Genomic DNA, 13,816 nt, shown 5'->3' with positions numbered 1-13,816 from the left:
AGTGGAATTCTAGGGGGGCTTTGGAGCATTCCCAGGGTGTGGTGACAAACTCAGAGGCACCAAAATCTCCTTAAAAGCCCCAAAAGTCCCAATAAAACCCACTGAATCCCAATTAAATCTCTCAAAATGCCATTAAAACACCCTAGAATCCCAATAAAAGCCCAAAAATCTCTTGAAATCCTAATCATCCCAAAAATCCTGATTAAACTCTGCAAATCCCCCAAAAATGTCCCCAAAACCATAAAATGTCCCACAAAATCTCCTCCCAAGATCCAAAGAAATCCTGGCAACTCCCAAAAAATCCCACCAAAAATCCCAAAAAACCCGAAATCCCCAGTGAATCCCACTGAATGTCCCCACAATGCCAATAAAATGCCCACAGAGTCTCCTGAAAATCCCAATAAAACCTCCAGAATTTCTGAGAATCCCAAAAAATCCTTACAAAATCCCAGTAAATTCAAAAACCCCCAAATTCAAAAAAAGCTACAAAAATTTTCAATAAACCCCCAAACACCCCCAGAAAAACTCCCCCTCAAAATGCCAATCAAACCCCCCAAAATCCACAAAACCAGCCACTCCCAGTCAATCCCAGTATGATTCCAGTCGCTCTCAATGAGATCCCAGTGTAACCCAGTATGGACTCAGCTGCTCTCACTGTGATCCCAGTGTGATCCCAGTTGTTCCCAGCATAATTCCAGATGTTCCCAGTTCCTCCCATTATGATCCCAGTTGCTCCAAGAATAGTCCCAGTCCCTCCCAGCAGGGTCCCAGTCATGCCCAGTTGCCTCCAGGGTAGATTCAGTTTCCCCCAGCATTGTCCCAGTTGCTCCCAGCATGATCCCAGCTGTTGCCAGTGTGGTTCCAGTCCCCCCAGTATGGTTAGAGACACTCCCAGTTTGTTTTAGTTAGCTCAGAATGATCCCAGTCTTTCCCAGTTACTCCCAGTTTCCTGTAGCAGAATCCCAGTTTCCATCTGTTTCACAAAGTGTGGCTCCAGTTGCTCCCAGTATGTTCCCAGTTGCCCCATTGTAGTCTCAGTCCTCTCAGCATGGTTCCAGTACCTTCCAGCCAATCCCAGTTGCTCCCAGTGTGTCACATTTTCCTCCCAACATGGGCCCAGTAGCTCCCAGTAAGCCCCAGTCAGGTTCCATTCACACCCAGTATAATCCCAGCCACTCCCAGTATGATCCCAGTCACTTGCAGTCTAATCCCAGTTGCTCCCAGTCACTCCCAGTCTGATGCCAGTGTCCCCAGTGTGATCCCAGTTGCTCCCAGCATGGGCCCAGCTGTTCCCAGTGTGCTTCCATCACTCCCCTATGGTTACAGACACTCCCAGTATGGTCCCAGTTGAACCCAGTTGCCCCTGCTCTAGTCCCAGTCACGGCCCATATGATCCCAGTCCCTCCCAGCACAGTCCCACTGACTCCCAGTTGCCCCCAGCATGGTCCCAGTTGTTCCCAGTGTGGTTCCAGTCCCCCCAGTATGGTTACAGACACTCCCAGTATATCCCAGTTGCCCCCAGCATGTCTGTAGTCATTACCAGGCCCTGCCAGTGGCCCCAGTAAGGTGTCAGTTCTCCCAGTATGATCCCCCAGTCATGCCCAGTATATCCCAGTTGCCTCCAGCATGCATCCAGTCCCTCCCAGTTCCTCCAGTTTACTTGCAGCATCATCCCACTTTCTCTCAGTTGCTCCCAGTAGCCCAAAGTGTGATCCCAGTCACTCCCTTTCAACCCCAGTATGATCCCAGTAAGTTCCAGTTTGATCCCAGTCACATGCCAGCCCTCCCAGTGTGGTCCCAGTATAATCCCAGTTGCTTCCAATCTCTCCCAGTATGGTCCCAGCTGCCTCCAGCGTGGTTCCAGTTGCTTCCTGGATCAACCCAGTCAGTCCCAGTTTGACGCCATTTGCTGCCAGCGTGCTCCCAGTTGCTCCCAGTCAGGCCCAGTATGGGGGATGATGTGCAGGGTGTGTTCCCAGTCACTCTCAGTTACTCCCAGTATTAGTCCAGTCCCTCCCAGTATGATCCAAAGATGATCCCAGTGTGCTCCCAGTTCCTGCCAGTATGAACCAGTTGTGCTCCACGTGGTTCCAGTTGCTCTCTTTCACCCTCACTTTCCTTCCCGTCACTCCCAGTATCTCCCAGTGTACCCCAGTTCCCTCCAGCATCTTTCCAGTTCCTTCCAGTATGATCCCATTTGTTTACAAGCACTCCCAGTCAGCCTCAGTGTAGTGGCACTCACTGCCAGTATGCAGGATGGGATAACATCCAATGCACACAGGATGAGGACACCTGTACAGATCTGCCAACTATCAGCACTCCCCGTCTGAAAGCAGAGTGGACCAAGGCCCAAAAGCTGGAGGTGATAAAGAGAAGGAGCCGAAACCACTGCCAAGAAACACAAATGCTCTGAAAAGGCAGACCCAAGGAGGGGCCATGTAAAATCGTTCCTCGAATATGTAAAGTAGATTATGGATATGCATGAGGGTCTATGAATACGCAACAGGCTGATGTAAGGGGAAAGGTATTTTAGGGGGATCCCCAAAGGTAACAGGGTGCTCCTGGCTGAGTGCCAAGATGCACCCGGCTGTAATAACCTTTGCTCTATGAATGGTGTTCCCAGCTCCACGTTGTGCACCAGAAGAACACACCAGCTGTGCCTCGGCTTGCGGGGACATCACGATGCCATTGAGCTGCAGGGGGATGTTTCCCCTGTCTCAGTCTGTGGCACCTTCACCGCACTGCCACCACTTCTCCAATGGGACAGGCAGCATGGAGCCGCTCCCTCCACAGCTCATGGGGACCAGAGGAAGCATCTCCTCGGCTGCGCTCTCTCCTCCGTGCCGTGGCTACAGGGAAACGCTCCGGGATTTTCTTCCAGCACCATGAGACGCGTGCCGCTGCTACTTGCTGGCTCCTGGATCCTACTGTGCACAGGGATGCATCTCTGCTGTCTCCTGGGCCAGGCAGGGCTCCTGCAGCCAAGAATGCTCAAAAAGGTCCTCCAGTGATGGCCTGTCTGTGGGGTCCATGCAGAAACACCACCTGATGAGGTGCTGGCACTCTGCAGAGAGAAACCAGAAACCACTGCTCAGCAGGACAAGGCTCCAGTCCATGCCCTCCCACATTCCACAGTGCCCAGGCCACACCAGGAGTGCTCAGAGCTGCACCCAAAAGCTTCCTATCGATTCTCTCTTGCGGAGGACACCAGCACAGAGGCACAGGTGCCACCTCCTTCAGCTGAGCCCAGGAGATCCACCTCCTCACCAGCTGCAAGAGCAGGACGCTTATGTGCCAGCTGCCTCTCACAACCCCGTTCTTCCCCTCGTGCCTTGAAGGCACATCCCCACCTTGAGACATCTGGGGTGGGAAGAAGAGCTGGCCCCGGACGATGTCCTCGTTGGTGTGGAAAGGAAGGTGCCCGCAGACCAGCTCACAGAGCAGGATGCCCAGGGACCAGATGGTGGCTGGCTGGCCATGGTAGCAGCCAAAAAGGATCCACTCCGGTGGGCTGTACTCTGAGGTTCCTATGGGACACGGGGGCAGCTCATCAGGCCCATGCTGCTCCCTCCCTCCCAGCCAGCTCCCGTTCCACAACAGCCAGCCCCTGCCCTGCCAAAAAGCAACTTGACTGCAGCTGGCTGAAGAAGGATTCTCCCTCCTTCCCTCCCTCCTTCCTTCCCTCCCTCTTCCCGCTCTGCCAGCCAAGGGGGGAACCTCTGCTGCCTGGCTGGGCCCCGGCTTTGGGCTCACTTGACATCTGGGTGTAGAACGTGTCCTGGAGGATCGTGCTGCAGCCAAAGTCGAGGAGTTTCGCCTCACCCGTGGCCAGGTTGACGAGGGCCTTCTCGGCCTTGATGTGGTGGCGCAGGACACCGCGCCTGCTGCAGCGCCGCACAGCCTCCAGCACCTGGCGGAGCAGCCCCTGCGCCACGGGCTCCATCAGGAACCATCGCTTGTGCAGGAAGCACCAGAGGTGCTGACAGCGCTGCGGATGCTCCGTGAGCAGCGCGAAGCCCTTGGGCACCTCGAACCAGTCCAGGAGCCGCATGACGCTGCGGAAGCCAGGCCGCGACACCTTCCACAGCAGCGCCAGCTCCAGGGGCACAAGGGTGCCCTTGCGCTGTGGGGGGACCACGATGCCGTCAGCAGGGCTGATGCTGCGCCGCGCCTCAGGCAGCCCCTGCCCGGCCGCACCGCAACTTGCCATGGCCCGGCCCGTGGCGCTGCGTGGCCTCCACTCACTCCATGCTCGCTGCCCTTGCTGCCGCCCTGCCGGGCCTCGCCCGGGACGCCCTGCCGACTCCTCCCGCTGGCCCCGCTCACTCACCAGCCGCGTCCACTCCCAGATGCGCTCCCGGGAGACTCACTTGATGGCCACCTGTGAGCCAAGGCCAGCGGCGGACTGAAGATCACGCTTTGTTAAGAATGTATAAGCGGGAGAAAACGCAGAATAAAAAAACCCTTTTTCTTCTTGGACCCTGATCACGTGTGTATGTCACATCCGGCCTAATGGTGACAGTTGCCCCATCTGTGGGTCAAGAAACAAGTATTGTCTGACAGGTCACTTGTCAACAAACTGAGAAAGAAATTAGTACCTGGGCATGCAGATTTCTGAAGGGAGGAAAGAAAAGCGTTGACAAGAATAAGCCTGAGTTTTAAATGCCTGAAACACTCAAAAATAACATGTTTTGGGATATTGTCTCATATGTTACACAGAGTTCAAACAAACCACTACTCATTAGTATCTGGACTTCATTGCCCACTATGCTTTGAAATGTTGATTGAAGGCACTTTGTGTCAAAGATCCAGTTCCTGTAGGTCACTGTAGATGTAGATCAAAATCCTACCAAACATCCGTGTCCAAACCAGCAAGAGTGAGACTTTTGTCCTTGGCAGTTGTTCCCAGGTGCTCCTGGAAACTACCAGGCCTAGACACAAAGATGTGTATTCAGCGGAGGGAGAGAAGCACCATGCTTAGCTCTAACTGTGACCTTTGCTAGCAGATCTTACTAGCAGGTAACAAATTCCATTTGTTCTGCTCTTAGCCAGTGCCAAGATGGGAATCACAGTTTAGATCACAGGAGAAGATCACAGGAGCCTCAACTTTTCCAGAAGAGGAAAAATACAAAGAATAGTAAATTTGTGTTGGGTTTACAGGGTATTTTTTACAGATCGATAGACAAGTGATGAAGTTTAAAAGAGGACAGCAAAGGAAAATCAACAGATATGCTGAAACTGAGTGAAGAGGAAGGAGACTTCAAATTCACTGAAAAGCTGCACAGAAAGCTTCTCTACTTTTTGCAGTTGCTTCAAGTTTGAAATGACAAGCTCTAGCAGCACTTCCAACTTCTCTTTATTAATTCTAGAATAAAGACAATCAAAACTGTGTACTCCTGCTTACAGTATGCAGTGAAGCACAGGAAGCCATTAGAGTAAGAAAAATTGTGTTTAGAAGGCCGAGGCAGCCTTAGGGGTAGGAGGAATGGGGAGGTGTGGAAATCAGGCCTGTGGGCACCATTCAAGGAGCTTTCAGTCCCTGAGCAGTCCCTCACAGTGGGTATCCCAGCAGATGGAGTCCAAATGGAGCCACAGCTGGGTGGGAAAAGTGCCAGGCTCTTGAGCCGTGGTTAGCAGGGGCTCCGGCATCAAACTGCTCCCTGACAGGTGTGGTATGCTGTGTGTGTGTGTGCCCAACAGCTGGCAACAGCAGGCTGGCCCAGATGTGGGAAAAGGCCAAGGAGGCAGCAGAGTAGGAATGGGGCTCTGAGGAGGCCCTGGTGGTTGCACACACCCGTGGGGGATGAGGCTGGCCCAGATGGTCTCTGGGGCTCTGAGCTGAAAAGGGAGGAAAAGAGAAGCAGGGAGGAAGGGCCAGATGCTGCTATGACAATGCCATTCCATCCCATAGGTGACATAGTGAGAGGAGGGTGGGAACCAAATGGTGATTGCTGCTGATCACCCTGTGACCCTTCAAGACAAGAGGCCCAGCAAGGACTGCACATCTGCCTCCTAGTGTTGTCCTGAATGTGAGCTCATCTCCTGGTGTTCATTACCCGCAAGTCTCGCAGCTTCCCACAGGCATTCCACACTTCAGGCAAGCAAAGCTGCTTACCTCACTATGTTCTTTGGGCCTCTGAAAGGGACTGTCCCCTTAGCTACAGCCTGGCAAGGAAGGGAGTCTAACAACACTGGATATTTTAGACTTTTATTGTCACTCAGGCTGAAACAAAGTATCCACTCGCCACTTCTCCATCTTCATCCTTCTGTCCTGCAGGTGGCCTGTTCAGGCTGACAGCTTGGAGCGCCTGCAGGCTCCAGTTGGGCTGCAGCCCAGCTTTTCCTCTCACAGCTTAATTCTTATTATGACAATTCTTTCATTTCTACTTAAAAGATACCTCGGAGCTTCCCTAAATTAACAACACTCTACTCTAAGCTAAACAATCCTCTATTATCTAAGCTATCTGTTCCATATGTTTGGATTCATAAAATTTGAGGGTTTTGAGAAAGTGGTAAAAAAGTCAGGCCTCAGACAGCAGATTTGTGAACATTGCTAATACAGCAAAAAGTTTTCTAAGCAGTAGAGCAGACATGAGAAATAGAACAATAAGCCCCTGTGATTTGCCCTTATACGTTGCAACAAGGTTATTTAATGTATATCTTTAGAAGGTTAGTATGAATGAGCCTCTGTGCTTTGTCTCTCATAAACGAGCCATTGTGTTAGAAAATAAGTCCTTATTTTGTTAACTACTGTTACGTGTGTTTCATATGATTGGATAGAATTATTGTCAGTGTGTTTTGCTCTATGTGTGATTGGCTGAAACTTAGGCTGAGAGGGTTTTATGCTACCCTGTAATGTGACGTTTCCTTGGCATTCCATTTGAATCAGCGAGCTGTAAACATATCCCGTCTCCATTGTCCTAACAATGTACTGAGACTGATGTTTGAAATAAACAGGTCACGACACTGATTCAGGGTGTTCCGTTCCATTTGTGGCTGTATATAGCGTGCCAACAGCACCATAGTCCTTAGAAGTTGATCCCTATATTTCCTAATTTTTTTAAACTTTCATCTTTTTGAGAAAGAAAAAACAACAGAGTTTTAAATGGAACCTAACACACCCAACATAACCTAACCTAACCTAACCTAAGACCTAAACTGAGCAAATATGAAAACTGTCACATTTCCTATCTAGGGCACAGCTCCTCTTAATACTTGGGGGATGGCTGAAGCTCTGCCTCAAGATGACACATCCCCTTTTCCTTCCTCTCAGCTGGCGGGGCATAAGGGCCTCCTCAGGCGCAGGTGTCTCCTCTCCAGTCTTCCTGCACTTGCTTGGCTGAAATGATCAGAGCAGCCAGGCTGGAGGCAGGATGGCCTGAGGTCACAAAGGGATGCTGCCCAGAGGAAAAAGAACAAAGAAAGGAGCTCTTACTTTCCAGGATCCCATCCTCACGGGCTCAAGCAGGATTCCCTGGCTACCAGGAAGACACACCAAGAGCACCGAGGGCAGCGTGTCCCCCTGCACCTTCCTGTCCTGGGAGCTGTCTGCGCCACGTGGCCCACACTCCTCCTCATCCCTTCATGCAGGTGTCCTCAGCTGACAGGGCTTTTTGCCCCTTTGCTTTTTCTTACCTGCAGGAGTTCCTGGGCAGAGCAGCGCCTGTCCTCGTCTGCCTGCAGGCAGCAGTGTGGAGGAAGTCGTGCAGGAGAGCCGAGTGGTGCCTGGGCTTCTGCAGTTTTGGGGGCCCATTCCTTTCTATCAGTTCAAAAACCTACAGCACAAAGATGCAAGAGGACACTGCACCTGCTCCTTTGCTAGCCACATCAGCTCTCTCCATGATAGTGGAGCTCTGGGAAAAGTTAAAGATAGAATCTAAAATGTTAATCTTTGTGCTTTCCCAGATCAACTGCAGCTGCGTAAGCAGTATGATAAATTACATAATTGTTAGATGTGATGATTGTTTAGTAATCAAATATAATTACTATATAACCAGAAGAAGAATAATGAGAAAATATGTTGGAAATTCAGAGAGGGGCTAAATTTATGTATACAATAGAACAATATAAGTTTAATAATTAACATGAAAGTTTTATAACGATAGAGTATAAAAACATGATCATTTCAGATGTATGGTCGGAATCAAATTTGGGTAATACCCTGATTCCCAGAGCTCTTTAATAAAAAGCACCGCATATAATCCCTACGTGATTATGTGTTTTTGAATGCTAACATTTTGATGACCCAGATGGAACCGTTGTGAGTGCTGCTGAGTGAGTTCGCAACTTGATCACGCTCCAGCCGGCACCGAGGGATTCTTGGGGAGCGCATTGGCCGCGACCACTCCTGCCACTCACAACGTCCCTGGGAGAAAGGTAAGGTGCTTTTTTTACTTTGGTTTGGTTTTGGATGCCTGCCAAATAAGACGCAGCAAAATCTATGCTTGGTTGGGCTGAAGGAATTCCTGTTGGTATAAGCCTAGGCGCCATTCCATAAGACAATCACAAAAGCATTGCGGGTTCGGCATTTGTGGTGTATTTGAAATGGAGACATTTAAAGGGTTTTTGGGCAGTAACATCCCTATCCCGCAAACTTCTCCTTTGGGGTGCTTATTAGCACATTGGAAACAGGGTAACTTTGGGGAAGAATTACGTAAAACTAATTTGATTGATTACTGTAATTCATGGTGGCCAGAATATGCCTTGGAGAATGGTGAAAAATGGCTAAAATACGGTACTCTGCAATATAACACTATTTTGCGGTTAATGTCGTTTTGTAAACAAGAAGGAAAATGGGATGAAGTCCCATATGTTGATCTGGTTTTCTATTTACAGGGAAAGCCAGAATGGCAGGATGAATGTGGATTATTAGTGGTTAAAACATCTGCAAAGTGTGGGGTTTTGAGGAACGTTGTTTAGAACACTTGGCGTTAAAAGAAAGCTTGAGTAGGGAAAATTATACAGATGTTGAATTACAAGTAGCTCCAATAGGAGCTAAGAAAGCTACAAGAGAACCTAACCCTATCCCACCTGTTTCACCTGTCCCTATCCTACTACCTGCTCCTCACCCACCTAGTCCTGAGCCCGCCTAGTCTAGTACACCTTTCCCTCTTTATCTTCCTCTCCCATCATCACCCGCTCCCTCTTCCTCGGAAGATGAGCAAAACCTAACTGTGATAGAAAGGAGAAAGAGGTATGCAAGTGAAAAAGATAGCAATGGTAATGAATCAGTGACCCCAATTGCCCACAGAACCCGGAGTCGGTCAAAGCTTGCCCCAGTTGTGCATAGAAAAGGCATAAGCAAACAAAAACGGACTGTGATTGCCCCCTTGCGACAAGGTGTCGGAGTGGAAGGGCCAGTATTTGTAAAAGTGCCTTTTTCCCCTGCAGACTTAGTTATTTGGAAACAGTCAGCCGGAACTTATAGAGAAAATCCTGATAAAATGGCACGCGTAGTAAAAATGGTTATGAAAACTCAAAATCCTGACTGGGATGACATACAAGTAATATTAGATACTCTGATGGATTCTACTGAAAAAGAAATGGTACTTAAGGCAGCCAAAGAGAGGGCAAGAGAAGATTTTAGAAATGGGCTAGTAACAGGGAATTTAGATGTGAATTTCCCAATTGAGGATGCAAATTGGGACCCTAATTTATTGTGCGATATGAGGAAACTACAGAAATATCAAGAGTGGATCCAAATAGGAGTTCAGAACGCTGTGCCCAAAACTATAAATTGGTCCAAACTATATGAGGTTTGACAGGAAAAGAAGGAATCTCCCACTGCATTTTTGGAAAGGCTTAAGGAGGTAACAAGGAAATATACAGACCTCCAAATGGATACAGAGCAAGCAAAGGTTCAGCTCGCTCTCATATTCTTAGGCCAATCACAGGATGACATTTGTAGGAAATTGGAAAAATTAGAGGGGGAAGAATTAAGGAATTTGGATAAGTTACTTGAGGTTGCTTGGATGGCATATAGCAATTGGGAAAAAGAAGCTAGTAACAGACAGCAGCAGAATCTATTGGCAGTAATACAAGGAGAAGGGGACCCAAATTTCAGGGGACGTAACAGGAATATCTGCGGTAAGAGACCAGTCACACAAAGGTTAAGCCTGAATCAATGTGCGTATTGTAAGCGGGAGGGGCATTGGAAGTGAAATTGTCCAAGCTTGAATAACCAGTTTGACCAGGGCAATCAGTTCCAGCAGGGAAACACTGCCAAAGCCATGGTGTTAGGAGAATATAACTAGCTGAACCTGTGGAACAGGTTCAAGAACTCACCACAAATATAGAATAGAATTTAATCCACCAATATTTCCAGTAAAGAAAACAAATATCTGAATATAGGTTAGCGCAGGATTTGAGAGTAATAAATAAAAAGGACATTTATCCAGTGGTAACAAATTCTCACAAATTGCTAACATCCGTAAAGGGGATTTATAAGTGGTTTACTGTAATTGATTTAAAAGATACCTTTCTCTGCATACCCTTTGACAAAGAAAGTAGGAAACTGTTTGTTTTTGAGTGGGAAAACCCAGGGAACGGAAGAAAGACCCAGCTCACCTGGACACGACAAGAACTCGCCGACCCTATTTGGAAACTAACTGGCAAAGGAACTGGAGATTTGGACCGAAAATGGGCTAGTACCAAGAGACCAATTATTGTTGCAGTATGTTGATGATATACTAATAGCTACCGAAGAAAAAGCAACCTGTAAAAAGGTAACCATTGAGATTTAAATTTGACAAGGGCAACGAAAACTAGGTACTAACCATATCCAAGCTATTTGTGCTATTCCAGAGCCCCAGAATTTACATGAGCTGCGAGTCTTCCTTGGGATGGCAGGATGGTGTCGCTTGTGGATCATGGACTATGGACTGATTGTGAAACCCCTGTATGAAGCTCAGAAGATGCAGCCATTCACCTGGGGCAAACCACAGAAAGAAGCCTTCCTAAAATTAAAGGAAGCACTGACAACTGCTCCAGCATTAGGGTTACCTGATTTGTCTAAAGATTTTCAGCTGTTTACCTGATTTGTCTAAAGATTTTCAGCTGTTTGTACATGAAAGCCTGCACCTAGCACTAGGAGTCCTGACCCAAAGTCTGGGAAGCTGGAAAAGGTCGGTGGGATAGTTCTCCAAACAACTCGACAACATAAGTGCCGGGTGGCCCCCATGTCTGTGGGCAGTCGCAGCTACTGTGATCCTGATACATGAAGCCAGGAAACTTACTATGGGAAGGCACATAGATGTCTATGTACCACACACAGTAACCACTGTCTTAGAACAAAAAGGGGGGCCATTGGCTATCTCCCAGCAGGATGTTGAAATTCCAGGTAGTCCTGACTGAGCAGGATGATGTCACATTAAAAACAACTAACCTTTTGAATCCAGCTTTCTTCCTAGGTACCACAACTGAAGAAGGCCCATTAGAACACGACTGTGTAGAAGTAATAGAGTACACCCATTCAGCAAGAGAAGACCTGAAAGATGTCCCACTAGAGCAGCCAGAGTGGGAGCTGTTTACAGATGGGAGCAGCTTCATGGAAAACGGAACCAGATACACTGGATATGCGGTAACAACAGTCAATACAGTAGTGGAGGCAAAGGCATTACCACCAAATACATCTGCCCAGAAGGCAGAACTGGTTGCTTTAACCAGGGCACTAGAATTAAGTGAAGGGAAAAAGGTAAATATCTGGACTGACTCAAAATATGCTTTTGGAGGGGTGCATGTACACGGAGCACTGTGGAAAGAAAGAGGACTGTTATCTTCTCGGGGTACACACATTAAACATCAGGATGCAGTCCTGCAATTGATAAAAGCAGTACAAAAACCTGAACAAGTGGCAATCATACACTGCAAAGCACACCAATCAGGAAACTCCAAAATCTGTGAGGGAAATCAAAAGGCAGACTGGGCAGCCCGACAGGTTGCTCGAGAGGTACAAACAACAGTGGCATTGATACCTTTGAAGCTTAATGTATCCCAATTCAATTTACCTCCAAAACCAAAATATTCAGTAGAAGATGAGAGACTGGCACGTTTGCTAAATGCACAAAAGAATTCAAAGGGATGGTATGTGACTGCACAAGGACAGATAGTGGTACCCCCCTTGATAATGAGAGAAGTTCTATAAATTAAACATAATGAATGTCACTGGGGAGCAGAGGCATTGGTAAAATTGCTAAAGCAGAGTTTAATTTCAGTACGGATGTTAACAATGGAAAAATCAGTAATGACAAAATGTGATATCTGCTTGAAAAACAACCCGGTGGCCAGGCGACAGGCACAGCTGGAAGAATTCGGGTAGGAATAGAGCCAGGAGACTATTGGCAGGTAGATTTTGTAGAGCTACCAAGGACTCGAGGATACAAATACCTGTTAGTGGGGGTTGACACATTCTCTGGGTGGCCAGAAGCCCTTCCCTGTCGCACGAACCAAGCAAAGGAAACAGTTAAGTAGTTACTACAGGAGATTATTCCCAGATTTGGGGTACCCCTAGGGGTATCATCAGATAGGGGACCCCATTTCATAGCTACAGTAGTAAGAGAGGTAAGTAGATTGCTGGGGATAAATTGGGACCTCCACACACCGTGGAGACCCCAGTCAAGTGGACAGGTAGAGAGGATGAATCAGACACTAAAAAGGCAAATCAGTAAAATATGCCAAGAAGCCAAATTGCAGTGGCCCCAGGCTTTGCCAATAGCACTGTGGAGGATTCGGATAAAGCCTAGCAGTGGGATGTCAGTCAGTCCTTATGAGAAACCATATGAATCTCCTGAACCCTAATGTACACATCACAGGAAAGGAGGAAGTGTATAATTATGTTTTATCTCTTGGGAAAACTTTAGCTTGGCTCCGGAGTATCCTTGTGTGGAATAGACCACTGACTCTCGAGAACCCAGTTCATAACATACATCCAGGAGACGAGATGTACATCAAGAACTGGAACGAGGAACCGCTGAAAGAAAAGTGGAGTGGACCCCATCAGGTACTACTGACCACCTTTACAGCAGTCAAAGTAGTCGGCGTGGAACCCTGGATTCACTATACCTGAGTGAACAAAATTCATCCTGGATCACAGACTGTATAAACTCTGGAATGAACAAAGGCTGCAGATAAGATGTGTTTAATTGCTTTCAGAATGCTATCAGTAATTGTGCTAACGTTATGGTCATCAATGTCTTTGGGATGTGGAATGCAAAATGATCAACTAACCACTCTTCATTGTAGAATGAAGAGAGAGGTACAAACAGAAACACAGGTGATAAAGGTTTCTAATGCAGTTCGGGCTGAGAATGTAATGATTGGATTAGTCAAAGATTTTGCCAAAATGCAAAACACCAGTCAAATAACTGCCTGTCTGCCAATACCAAAGGCAGCAGGAGACCCAGTAAATTGGGGAATCATAACATCAAAACTACCTGAAATACAAAAGAACAAAACAATTACATTTAAACAGGTACCCGAATCGAGGCAAATTACAGAAACCACTCTGGTATGGAAATGTGAGGCCAAAGATAGGAAAGATCAGATAGAACCTTGGGACAGTGCATGATCTGTGAGTATTCTTCAAAGATTCCAATATATGGCAAACACCCCTTGGTGTATTAAGTGGGAAGGCCTCAAGAATTAAACAGATCCAGCAATAACGAACACTGACACTAGTAGCAGAACGAGGGCAGACAAAGTAAGTTGGTGGGCATGTAATAAAACTTACGACTGCACTTCAGATGATGAAGAGATAAAACAGATGCCACCCCTGGCAATAGCCCTACAAATTGGTTGTGCTTGCAGAGGGATCAAACAT

General features: G+C 47.6%; 1 protein-coding gene across 1 annotated transcript; it reads right to left on the bottom strand.

The window, feature by feature from the left end:
* Nucleotides 1–2,794: 2,794 nt before the first annotated feature.
* On the bottom strand, nt 2,795–4,210 carry LOC128949757 (serine/threonine-protein kinase pim-1-like). The gene is given in 4 exon segments (XM_054294615.1): nt 2,795–2,938; nt 2,940–3,064; nt 3,351–3,527; nt 3,754–4,210. Coding segments are annotated over 4 exon segments (903 nt in total).
* Nucleotides 4,211–13,816: the final 9,606 nt, after the last annotated feature.

The sequence above is a fragment of the Melozone crissalis genome, unplaced genomic scaffold, assembly GCF_028551555.1.
Source record: "Melozone crissalis strain CALT ecotype California unplaced genomic scaffold, PUWL_Pcris_2 ptg000279l_1, whole genome shotgun sequence".
In the NCBI taxonomy this organism is placed as follows: domain Eukaryota; kingdom Metazoa; phylum Chordata; class Aves; order Passeriformes; family Passerellidae; genus Melozone; species Melozone crissalis.
This window is presented reverse-complemented; position numbering and strand designations above follow the sequence as displayed.